This window comes from Lemur catta, chromosome 17 (assembly GCF_020740605.2).
Source record: "Lemur catta isolate mLemCat1 chromosome 17, mLemCat1.pri, whole genome shotgun sequence".
Classification (NCBI taxonomy): Eukaryota; Metazoa; Chordata; class Mammalia; order Primates; family Lemuridae; genus Lemur; species Lemur catta.
In genome coordinates this window covers 6632465-6645397 of record NC_059144.1, presented here as the reverse complement: position 1 = coordinate 6645397, position 12933 = coordinate 6632465, and the positions used below count along the sequence as shown (strand labels likewise).

The following is a 12933-nucleotide window of genomic DNA, read 5'->3' as shown; positions in this document are numbered from 1 at the left end:
TGACATGTAGAAAGTCCTAGGGAATCTTAAAACCTTAACCTAATAAGTCAATTTGACAATCTCAGGATATGCAGTCAATATATGAAAAATATTGTATTCCTATTGCAGTCAACTGGAAAATGAAATTAAAAAATAGCCTGTTGTGTGTTGAATTGAGTCCCCCCGAAAGATATACTGACCAAGAAGATAATGTTGAAATCCTAATGCCCAGTACCTGTGAATGTGACCTCATTTGGAAATAGGGTCTTTGCAGATGTGTCAAGTTAAGATGATACCATGCTGGATTAGAGTGGGCCCCAAATCTAATGACTGGTGTCCTTAGAAGAGACGGAGACACATAGGGGAAAACACCATGTGAAGGCAGAGGCAGAGATTGGAGTGATGCATCTACAAGCCAAGGAATGCCAAGGATTGCCAGTGACTACCAGAAGCAAGGAGAGAGGCGTGAAACATCGTGCTTAGAACATCCAGAGGGAATCAATCCTGCTGACATCTGGATTTTGGATTTATAGTCTCCAAAGCTGAGAGAGAATACATTTTTGCTGTTATGATCCACCCAGTTGTGGTACTTTGTCGTGGCAGCCCTAGCAAACTAATACATAATCCCATTTACCATCATGTCCAAACAGAATGCTTAGAAAAAGAAATAAATGTATCAAAAAATGTGCAAAACCTCTACAATAAAAGCTACAAACAATTGCTGAGAAACTAATGAGCACATATTAATAAATAAATGATTATCTGGAGTTCTTAGAGATGACTTCTCTTACAGTTTTCTCAATTGTATGTGGAAGCTATACTGTCCCACCTTCATTTTTTTTTTTTTTTTTTTTTTTGAGAGAGAGTCTCACTCTGTTGCCCGGGCTAGAGTGAGTGCCGTGGCATCAGCCTAGCTCACAGCAACCTCAAACTCCTGGGCTCAAGCGATCCTCCTGCCTCAGCCTCCTGAGTAGCTGAGACTACAGACATGTGCCACCATGCCCGGCTAATTTTTTCTATATATATTTTTAGCTGTCCATATAATTTCTTTCTATTTTTAGTAGAGACGGGGTTTTGCTCTTGCTCAGGCTGGTCTCGAACTCCTGAGCTCAACGATCCACCCGCCTCAGCCTCCCAGAGTGCTAGGATTACAGGCGTGAGCCACCGCGCCCGGCCCCACCTTCATTTTTAAAAACAGCTTTTTTGAGACATAATTCACATACCGTACAATTCACCTTTTTAAAGTGTACAATTCAGTGGTTTTTAGTGTCTTCATAGACATGGGCAACCATGACCACGGTCAACTTTAGATCATCTTCATCATCTTAAAGCACCCTAGACCCTTAAGCTATCTTCCCATATCTGTCCATTCTTAACCCTCCTTCAAGCTCCTGGTAACCTGTAATCTACTTTCTGTCTCTGTAGAGTCCCTGTTTTGGACATTTCGTATGCATGGAATCATAGAATGTATGGCTTTTTGCGCCTGGCTTCTTTCACTGACCATAATATTAATGTTTTCAAGGTTCATCTATGTTGTAGCAGGTGTCAGTACTTCGTTCCTTTTTGTGGCTGAATAGTATTCCAGCGGTTTAGATAGGACACATTTTGTTTATCCACTTGCCAATTGATAGATTGTTGATTACAGTTGATTCATCAGTTTGGGTTGTTAACACCTTTTAGCTACATGAATAATGCTGCTATGAGCATTTGTGTACAAATTTTTGTGTGGACTTGTTTTCATTTCTCTTCAGTATATACCTAGGAGTGGAATTGCTGGATCATATGGTAACTCTGTCTAATCAGAGAGGAACTATCAGACTGTCTTCCACAGTGGCTACACTACGTTCCCGCAAGCAGTGTATGAGAGTCCTGATTCTGCCACATCCTCCCTAATACTTATTACTTTTTTTTTTTTTTTGAAACAGGGTCTCTGTCATCCAGGTTGGAGTACAGTGGCACAATCATAGCTCACTATAGCCTTGAACTCCTGGGCTCAAGAGATCCTCCTATCTCAGCTTCCCTAGTAGTTAGGACTCCAGGTGTGCACCACCATGCCTGGCTAATTCTTTTATTCTTTGTAGAGATGGGGTCTTGCTATGTTGCCCAGGCTGGTCTCCGACTCCTAGCCTCAAGTGACCCTTCTGCCTTGGTCTCCCAGAGTGCTGGGATTACCAGCGAGAGCCACCACACCTGGCTGTTTTCTGACTTTTTGATTCTAGCCATCTTAGTGGGTGTGAAGTGATATCTATTGCCAGTTTAACTAGCCTTTCTCTGATAACTAATGATGTTGAGCATCTTTTCATATGTTTATTGGCCATTTGTATAAGTTCCTTGGAGAAATGTCTATTTTTGCCTATTTTTAAAATTGGGGTGTCTTTTTATTATTGAGTTTTAAGAGTTTCTTATATATTCTGGATACAAGTCCCTCATGAGACTTGTGAATATCTTTTCCCATTTTGTGGGGTGCTTTTTCACTATTTTGATGATGCCCTTTGAAACACAAATTTTTTATTTGATGAAGTCCAGCTTACTTATTTTTTTCTTTTATTGCTTGTGCTTTTGTTGCCATAGCTAATGTTAAATCCTTTGCCAAAGTCAATGTCATGAAGAGTGACCCCTGTGTTTTTTTCTAGGAGTTTTAGCTCTTACATTTGGGTTTTTCACCCATAATTTTTGTACATGGCATGATGCAAGGGTCCAACTTTATTCTTTGCATGAGGAATACCATTGTTCCAACACCATTTGTTGAAGACTATTCTTTCCCCATGGGATGGTCTTGGCGTCTTTAACAAAATAATTTGATGAGAGGTGTCCAGGTTTATTTCTGGACTCTCAAATCTATTCCATTGATACATCTATCCTTGGGCCAGTACCATGCTATCTTGATTACTGTTGCTTTGTAGTAAGTTTTGAAACTGGAATGTGTGAGTCCTCTTATTTTGTTCTTTTTCAGAATTGTTTTGATTATTCTGGGTCCCATACAATTCCATATTAATTTTAGAATCAGTTTATCAATTTCTGTGAAGTTGTCGGTTAGGATTCTGATAAGAATTGTGCTGAATGTGTAGATCAGTTTGGGAAGTATTGCCATCTTAACAATATTAAGTTTTATGATTCATGAACATTGGATGTTTTTCTAATATTTAGATCTTTAATTTCTTTCAACAATGTTTTGTAGTTTTCAGAGTAATACTTTTGCACTTTTGTTAAATTTATTCCTCAATAGTTTATTCTTTTTGATGCTATTGTAAATGGAGTTGTTTTCTTAATTTCACTTTTGGATTAACTGCTGCTATGTAGAAATATAATTGATTTTTGCTCTCGACCCTGTAGCCTAACTGATTTTGTGTAATTAGGTCTAATAGTTTATGTTAGTGTATTCCTTAGGATTTTCTATATACATGATGATGTCATCTACAAACAGCAATAGTTTTACTTCTTTTTCAATCTGGGTATCTTCTATTTCTTTATCTTGCCTAATTGTCTTGGCTAGAACCTCCAGCACAAATGTTGAATAGACATTGTGAGAACAAATATCTTCACCTTGTTCCTGATCTTAGGGGGAAACCATCCAATCTTTCACCACATTAATTATGATGTTAGCTGTGAGTTTTTTGTAGATGTTTTTTAAAATCAGGTTTAGGAAGTTCCCATATATACGTACTTTCTTGAATGTTTTTATTCTGAAAAGGTGTTGGATTTTGTCAAATGCTTTTTCTGCATTTATAGAGATGACTATGTGATTTAAAAATTCTATTGATATGATGTATTACATTATTTGAATTTTGGATGTTGAACTACCCTTACATTCCTGGGATAAATCTCACCTGATCATGGTGTATATTTCTTTCCTTCTGTTGCTGGATTTGGTTTTCTAGTATTTTGTTGAAGATTTTTTACATAAATATTCACAACAAATATTAGTCTGTAGTTTTCTTGTGATATCTTTGTCTGGTTTTGGTATCAGGGTAATCCTGGCTTCACAGAATGAATTGGGAAGTGTTCCTTCCTCTTCTATTTTTTGAGAGAGTTTGTGAGGAATTGATATTAATTTTTCTCTAACTGTATGATAAAATTCAGTGGTGAAGAATTCTGGACTTGAGCTTTTCTTTGTGGGTAGTTGCTTTTCTTTTCTTTCTTTCTTTCTTTTTTTTTTTTTTGGAGACAGAGTCTCGCTATGTCATCCAGGTTAGTCTTGAACTCCTGGGGTCAAGTGGATCCTCCTACCTCAGCCTCCCGAGTAGCTGGGAATACAGAATACAGGAGTATGCCACTATGCCTGGCTAATTAAAAAAAAAAAAATTTAGAGTTCCCTTTTTGCCTTTCCACCATGTGAGGATGCAGCAACAAGGCACCAACTTGGAAGCCAAGAGCGAGCCCTTACCAGACACTGAATTTGTCAGCGCCTTAATCTTAAGACTTCCCATTTTCCAGAACTGTGAGAAATAAACTTCTATTTATAAATTACCCAGTCTGTGGTATTTTGTTATAGCAGCATAAATGGACAAAGACATCATCAACGTTACCTAATTTGGTGGCATGTAATCATTCACAGTATGCCTTTGTAATCTTTTTTATTTCCATAAAACCAGTAGTAATGTACCCTCTTTAATTTCTGATTCTAGTAATTTGAGTCTTTTCTCTCTTTTTCTTTGTTAATCTTGCTAAAGATTTGTCAATTCTGTTGATTTTTTTTAAAGCTTTTGCTTTCATTGATTTTTCTCTATTGCTTTTTATTAATTTCTGATCTCATCTTTATGATTTTCCTCCTTCTGCTTGCTTTAGGTCTAGTTTGCTCTTTTTCCAGTGTCTTAAGGTGACAAGTTACTTTACTGAGTTGCGATCTTTCTTCTTTCTTAATACAAACATTTAGAAGTTCTGGGATGCTCAAGTTACTATTTCTCAATAACTTTGGAGATTTTCAGCTATTATTTCTTTGAATATTTTTTCTGCTTCTTTTTCTGCTATCCTGATACTCCCATTACTGCTTCCCTAATCTCTATCAATCTATCTTCACATTCACTTATTCTTTCTTCTGCTAGTTAATTCTTAAAAATCAGTTATTGTCCTTTTCAAATGCTGTAACTTTCATTTGGTTCTTTTAAAATAATTTCTCTCTTAGTATGCAGCCTTGTCCTACTATTGTTGACTTCTTTAATCATGGTTTCCTTTAGTTCTGTGAACATGTTTATAAGGCTATTTTAAAGTCTTTTTCTGATAAATCCAACATCTTCTCTCTTTCACATGCAGTGTCCATTGCCTGTTTTTAACTTTTCCCCACCAGTATATGGGTCATACTTTCCTCTTTCTTTACATGCTTCATTCCTTTTTGTTGGAAACTCAACATTTTGGATAATATATTGTAGTTCTGGGTACTGTTTCCCTCTATAGCACCCTCCCACTGGGTCATCTCCTTGTTTGCTTATTTGGTGACTGACTGGATTATTTTAGTGACATTTATCTATTTTTATTTTTTATTTTTCAGAGTTTTAAGCCCCTCCCCCAGTGTTCAGCCTGTGATGCTGGTCCCCAGGGAGGTGCAGCTTTGGGCATGCCCACAGTCACCTGGGAAGACAGTGATTTTGGTAGAGCTCTCTTCCTCTTTGCCTGACCACCTCTATCTGTTAAACCACTAATTGCCAAAAGATTGCTCTATTGTTTTCAACAATGCCCTGGGGGCATAAATTGTTCAAAACTAATCCAATCAAATCCTGACACCTCCTCCCCAAAAAACCTCCCCAAATTCTGACTCCTTTGAAGGATTAGTTTCTGGGGTCACTGTTTGATATTTGTTCTGACCCCAGGATGGCTCCCCCCAGTTCTTTTATTCCCTACTGCTTCCTGCAAACTGTCCACCTACAGTTGAGTGTGTATTGCGTGTGTGTGACTCCTCCAGTGTGTTTCACAGCCTCCGTGGTTCTTGAGAGCGCCCTCCGGCTTGAGTCTCTCCATGCTCTGTAGCAGATGATGTTAGTTCCTTTGGGAAAAGGTTAGGAGACGTTTTATGGCCTGTTTATTTACCCAGGCAAAATCTCTGGGCCAGGACTCAGCTGAAGGTGGGGACAACAGCAAGCTTCTCTCTGAGCGACACCATGTTGGAGCTGAGGATCTCAGGTGGGAGCAGTAGCTTGCCTGTCCTGGCGTGGAGCCACAGCCTCATGGGCCAGGGCAAGTGGGAGCCCCACCTCTCAACCACAGTCTCCCAGGACCGAGCCTCAGCAACAGGCAGCTGGAGGAAGGATGGAAAGCGCTTGCATGGTGCTCTCTGCCTGGGTGGTGGCAGGAGAGGGAGCTGCCAGCAGCCTGGAGTGGAGTCTCGCCTTGCTGAGCTGGGAGAGCGAGGAAGAGAAAAGTCTTGGTTCAAATATTACAGACTCTTGCCTTCCTCACAAATTTTTGTATTAATAGATGTCCTTAAATTTTTGTCAGTTTTTTTTTTCAGGCCATTCTCTGTTACACACCCCCCACTCTTAATTTTACGCTTCCCTATCTATGGGAGGAAGGGGATCATAGTCATCAGGCTACTTTCTACTGAAATGGGGGCAGCGTTTTAGATGGAAGGTTTATGCTTATATACGTCATTGTGAAACTTTGACAGTATATTTACACAACAGTAGAAAAAAATCATAAGCAATAATGACAACAAGGAGGACTGGCAAGGCAAAATGCACTGTTGCCTCGTAGACAATGTCTGATCTAGGGCTGGGCAGGAAAGCACCCTGTAGGTGATCCGAGAGAACAGCTTCTGCAAATTCATGCAAATTCAGAAATCATATACAGATGACAAATGCAAATCAACAGAAGAGGCGAACGCCCTGGGGAAATCCTCACTAAGGACTTATCTCTCCATCCTATAGACAGAACAAATAATCAAAGAAAGGTTAGCAAAAAAAAAAAAAAAAATTAACATTTTCATTTTTCTCCTTCCCTAAACAGTTACTTTAGATTGCCTAAAGGCTGGCCCCTCCACTGGGGACTTAGTTCTCTTCTTCTGTGGGACCCAAGATTTCATTTCTGACAATTTCAGAAGGTGTGAGCTGTTAGAGGCACTTCATGGGGTCTCTTCCGCTTCTTTGTTTCCAGCTGGGGTGGGGACCCGGAAGAGGCAGACTCACACACAGCGGTTACTCCCCGACCGCTCACTTGGCATATTGCTTTACCCCGCTTTTTACTCACGGTTATATTACCATACTTACCTCGAGGTGCTAAGAAGGGTCTCTCAGGCCGGGCGAGGTGGCTCATGCCTGTAATCCTAGCACTCTGGGAGGCCGAGGCGGGAGGATCGCTCGAGGTCAGGAGTTCGAGACCAGCCTGAGCAAGAGTGAGACCTCGTCTCTACTAAAGATAGAAAGAAATGATCTGGACAGCTAAAATATATATACAGAAACAATTAGCCGGGCATGTTGGTACGTGTCTGTAGTCCCAGCTACTTGGGAGGCTGAGGCAGGAGGATCGCTTGAGCCCAGGAGTTTGAGGTTGCTGTGAGCTAGGCTGACGCCACGGCACTCTAGCCCAGGCAAGAGAGTGAGACTCTGTCTCAAAAAAAAAAAGGGGGTCTCTCATAAATTATTTCTTAGGGGTTTAACTTAAGCCTGCTTCTGAGGGACATCCTTATTCAGAGGGGGACAAATAGCAATACCCTATTCTACTTTTCTGCATTGATTTTAGAGTGTATGTAATTTTTATTTTAGATGTAGGACTTCGCTTACTTGCTGGGTTATCTCCGATTCAAAAGTGTGTCCATGGAGGAGGGGAGCCTACGAACATCTTGATGACCTGTGGGATCACTGAATAGACCTGGTTCCCACTGAGGCTCCACTCAAGTTCATGGGTGACCACAGGACATTGTGCAGTAGATCCAGGTGCAGACCACAGGATACAACACCACCATGGAGTAGTCACCTTGTGAAATGTCCAAGGCTCCCTGGGCTCTTGGGTCCTGTTGACAATAGGCTATCTGAGCCTGTCTGCCTCTGTTGGTTTCCAGGTCCCTTTCTTCTTGGCCTCAGATTTGTGCAGCTTGGCCATGCTGCTGTGGTGCTTGTTGACATCCTCGATGTGGGAGGGGGAGCTGCTGAGCTGTCTCTGCAGCTGCCTGTCCACAGCGTCCATCACCACCAGCATGCCATTCTCCACCTGCTTGGCCTCTTTCCCTGGACTGCTGATGTCCATCAGCCCATCATCCTCTGAGACTTGTTCTGCTCCATGCTGGTGACATGCAGAGGAACTCGGCAAAGGCCCTGTCCCAGGCCAGCAACTCCTGGTAGGAGCCTATCTTGGAGCTTTAGACACTCTCTCCATTCCCAGCCTCAAAAGCCATCTACTAATAACGAGTGAAAGTGTCAGTCATCACAAGGGTTAGGCCCACTACATGTTGGGCTCCCTGTGCAATGGGCCACCTCTCTGTCCTTGGACCATCTCGAGCATATAAATAGTTTGTTGCACACAGGATCTTCCCAAATGAAGCCTCACCAAATCCGGTAAGGCAAGCACACGAATGGCCCATTGTAAATGGGGTTTTCCCAAATGAGGTTCTCCAAATCCATTAAGGCATCACACGTCTAATGTGTGTAGCTGCCTCAAAAGAGGCCGCACCAAAGCTTCAAGCAGGAGAATGAGGTCGTGAGAATTCTGCGTCTACTTACACTGCCATTCCAAATGGGAGAGGCCCAGTCTTTAGCTTTAATGGGGGTCTAAATCGACCTGGGGTATCAAGGCCCAGAGAACAGATTACCTCCAGTGGCTTTCAGAGAACAGATTGCCTCCTGTGGTCTTCTCAGTGGCTCTACCAGTGGCCTGACTTCTTTTTGCCATGTTGGCCACCTCCCCGGGCTCAGCCACAGCCTGTATCATAGCCATTATTTCAGTGGCATACTTAATATTCTTATCTCCTGCTGTCAGGAGACTCCTTTTCTTTCAAATGGCACTATGAGAAGGTACAATCATAAAAGCACATTAGATGTTTACCTTTTTCCTCTTGATAACTGCAACTCAGCTTCCTGGGCTGAAGTCTCAGGTGGCAGCACCACTGCTATGATCACCACATATCCTGTCCTTCGATGTCCATAAAGCTGTTCCACTAGTGAGAAAATCCCAACCTGTTCTGGCATTGGCTGATCTGACAGATCCATCCTGCTGGAATACAGTCTCCAGAACCTCTAAACAGTCGTGTTGTAAAGGGAAAAGGGTGGCAGGATTGAGAATAGACACAGTCATTAATAACAATCTATCAGGGGAGGTTTAATTGTGTCAACCTTGGGGCTATAAAGGGCTTCCCGGTGGCCACCTTGCCTGGAGGAATTTAAAGCAGCCAGCCCCAGAGACTGCCGGCTGCTCTGCTGAGTGCAGGGGTTCCAAAGCCACACCACCAATATCACTGTTTTTTTAGGACAATTTGTTACCTACCGGAACAAACTGTCAACCACTGAAGGTTTCAAGGTTGTTCTTTAAGTCTCAAAAAAAGCTATGCCCAAGCTTGTCTGACATCCGCCCTGCCAAGTGTCCGTGATGCTAGGCCTCGAGGAAGGTGACGGTTTTGTGGCCAAGCTCCGCGGCCTGCCCTGGTCCTGCTCTGTGGAGGACGTGCAGAGCTTCCTCTCCGACTGCACGGTTCGTGACGGGCCGCGGGCGTTCATTCCATCTACACGAGCGAGGGCAGGCAGAGGGGCGAGGCTTTTGTTGACCTTGAATCAGAAGATGATGTAAAAATGGCCCTGAAGAAAGACAAGGAAAGCACGGGGCACCGGTACATGGAGGTGTTCAAGTCCCACAGGACCGAGGTGGATTGGGTGTTGAAGCACAGCGGTGCCACCAGTGCCCATGGCTTCGTCCGTCTTCGAGGACTCCCGTTTGGACGCACAAAGGAAGAAATTGTCCACTTCTACTCAGGGTTGGAAGTCGTGCCAAACGGGATCACATGGCCTGTGGACCCTGAGGGCAGGACTACAGGAGTTGGCCGAGGAGGCTCTGGGGAGGCGCAAGGCGAGGACAGGGCACGGGCGCACGCGGGCGTCCGAGAGCGGTCGGGAGGGGGTCGGGGCCCACTCGGAGCCCCTCGGAAGCGCGCGTCTGTGCGGAGGCCGGGCCGTGCCCGCGCTGGCGCGGCTGGAGACACGCCGGCATCGTGCGGCCCGGCCTCGGGGGCGGCTGCGGCTTCACCGCCGACCTGTTCGGGGGAGCCCTCGGCTGCTGTCTCGCAGGCACGTGCGACCACAGATACTGGGATGGCGAGCTCGGTGCAGAGCCCCACCGGGCACTGCGGCCACAGGAGAGGACTTCCTCACAAAGCCACCGAGGGGGACATTTACAACTTCTCTCCGCTGAGCTCGCCCGGATGCAAGGCGGACGTGGAGTTCGCCGCTCGCGAAGAGCCTGTGGCGGCTACGTCCGGAGACGGGGCCAGCACGCAGCACGGTCACAGAGGACTCTTCCTGATTCGACAGCCGGGCCGGCGACGGGGCCAACAGCGGCCGGGCGACGCGAGGCACGGGGTGTCGGCAGCCCAGGCCACTTGCAGCCGTCCGGAGAGTCGTCCGCGAGCGGCTGCCGCGGGGGGCTGCGGCGGTCAGAACAGCCTGGGCGGATACGATTAGTTTTGTAGGAATGCTGAAGTTTTTTCAATCAAATTTTCACAGGCAGCCAACAAGCAATGAATGAAGAGCAGTTACAACGCTAGAGGAAGCTCTGGGGCCCATTTTGCACCACGAGTTTGTCAAATCTGGATTAAAAAAAAATTACCTCTGCAAACTTTTCTTCTAGCATGTGATATTGAGCAAACTAAAACTATTTTCAGCTTTTCCCAATTAACATTTTGGTAGTATACTTCAGAGTGACGTTATCTGAGCTTCAGTAGTTTAAGTATGTTCAATACGGACCTTTTGCCGCCGCACGCAGTGAACACACTGGGGAGACGTGCTTTTTTGGAAAACTCAAAGGTGCTAGCCCCTTGATTCAAAAAGAAATATTTGTCATGTTTGTTCATTCTAGTTTATATTTTCATTTAAAATCTTTTAGGTTAAGTTTAAGCTTTTTAAGAGTTAGTTTTGAGAATTGAAACAGAATACTAATACTGTAGGAACTGGTGAGGCCTTGACTTAAAACTTTCTTTGTACTGTGATTTCCTTTTGGGTGTATTTTGCTAAGTGAAACTTGTTAAATTGTTTGTTAACAAAATTACTTTCTTAAAAAAGATTTTTTTCACAATGACTGGCACAAGATTATCTACTCAGCAAAAGGTAGCAAAATGGGTTGTTGAATTCATTTTATTCCTAATGTATTTTAGTGTGAATTTTAAAATTTCATACATCAAATCTATGATCTCCCTTATAGTCTTACAATGAGGCTAAATAAAAGTTTAATAAAACGTTAAAAAAAATCTATCAAGGAGGCCATCTTCTCACAATATTGTTCAGTGGCTTTGAGAAGTATGCCAAAGGCCTTGGGATGCCTCTCAGAATCTATACTGGAACTCGAAGGCGCTCTCCTTGTTTTTCTCCATACAAGGGCTTTACCATCAAGTCCAGAGTCTGGGATCCAGATACCATTCCTAGGAACCCGGGCTAAGTTAATGTAAGTTGACAGATCTCTCCGATTGCAGGTTCACAAATCCCCTGATCCTCTCATCAAACAGGGCAGGAAGGCCCTTTTAAAACTCCTAACAGGCTAACAGCACTGTAAAGCCACGCCGGTCCCAGCATCCCGCCATTTAAAAGATACTGAGTACCATGCAAGTGGTCAGCCGCACTGCCGTCCGGGCCCGCCCCTGCCGCTCTCTACCTGGGGCCAGGGTCAGGGTCAGGGCTGCAGCGGGAGGAAGGAGCCCCCAGACTGCTTCTGTCCCCGTGGCTTGGCACCAATCCAAGCCCCACTGTCGATCTTTGCCCAGCGCTCCTGTGGGGATATTTGGAGACAGGGGCTCCAGGCCCACTCCTTCACCCTCTGAGTCCTGCACTTGGAAAACTTTTTCTCTCCTGGGGGTGTCTTAATCTGGAGGCCTTTGTAACTTTTGGACAAAGTTCTTTCTAATGTCCTTTCTTTTTACAAAAAGCATATTAACTGAACATAATTTGTCCCCTTCTGATTATGGAACGTTCCCTGGCCAAACTGAGTTTTCCGCCTAGAAGTTGATACCATTCCTAACCCGAGTTGCAATTCAGTGGACCTTCCCTACCCCCCAGCAGCAGCGGGCTCTCGGCAGGCCCGCACTCACGCCGTCCGCCCCCTCCCGCGCACACTGGGCTGCGGCTCTCGCGGGATCACGCGCAGGCCGCATTTGCCACCCGCACATGCGCAGAGAGCACGGGGATCCCGGAGCCCTCCTGCATCCTGTCGGCCACAGACGGTCCGCGCGGCGCTGGCCGCCGCGTGGAAATAAGAAGAAATTTTCTTTCTGAAGTGCCCTGCTCCTGCTCTAGGCAAACGCCAAAGGCAGACAGGAATTCCGCCGGGCACAAGCCACAGTTGTGAGCACGTGCACCTGGCAAGCAGGGAGGGCAGCGGGTTGCAGGCCTTGCAGGCGTTTTCTCCTCCCTCGGTGACAAAATGGCTGTGGTGGGTGTTAGTTGCCCCAGGCCAGACCCCGCACTGGGCTGTTTACCCAGCTGGCTACTGTAAGGCTGGTGGCGGGCACCCCTCCCCTCCGTAATGGAAAAAGAAGAAGCCCACGACCTGCCAAGGACAATGCCTGCAAGGCCCAGCTAAGTTAAAGGACGGCCACACCTGGATGGTTACCCTGATAAGAGTCTCGGTTCCTGGAGTCCACACATACCACCAGCCCCTCCTATTTCTCAGTGCCCTCCCTAAAACTGCAAGGGACAATTCCTTGTTCTCCCCACCGTAAATCTTACTGCCAAAGAAACCCCTACCCCCATCCCTAAAAAACATATATAAACCCACTCAGACTTCTGGCCGATGTGACTTTTCGGGTCTCTGTCCTCCCCCCCACCCCAGGACCCG

General features: G+C 45.0%; 1 protein-coding gene across 1 annotated transcript; it reads left to right on the top strand.

The window, feature by feature from the left end:
* The first annotated feature begins 9486 nt into the window (after positions 1-9486).
* Positions 9487-10571, top strand: LOC123622218 (heterogeneous nuclear ribonucleoprotein F-like). Its single transcript, XM_045528410.1, is given in 2 exon segments — positions 9487-9598; positions 9601-10571. Coding segments are annotated over 2 exon segments (1083 nt in total).
* Positions 10572-12933: the final 2362 nt, after the last annotated feature.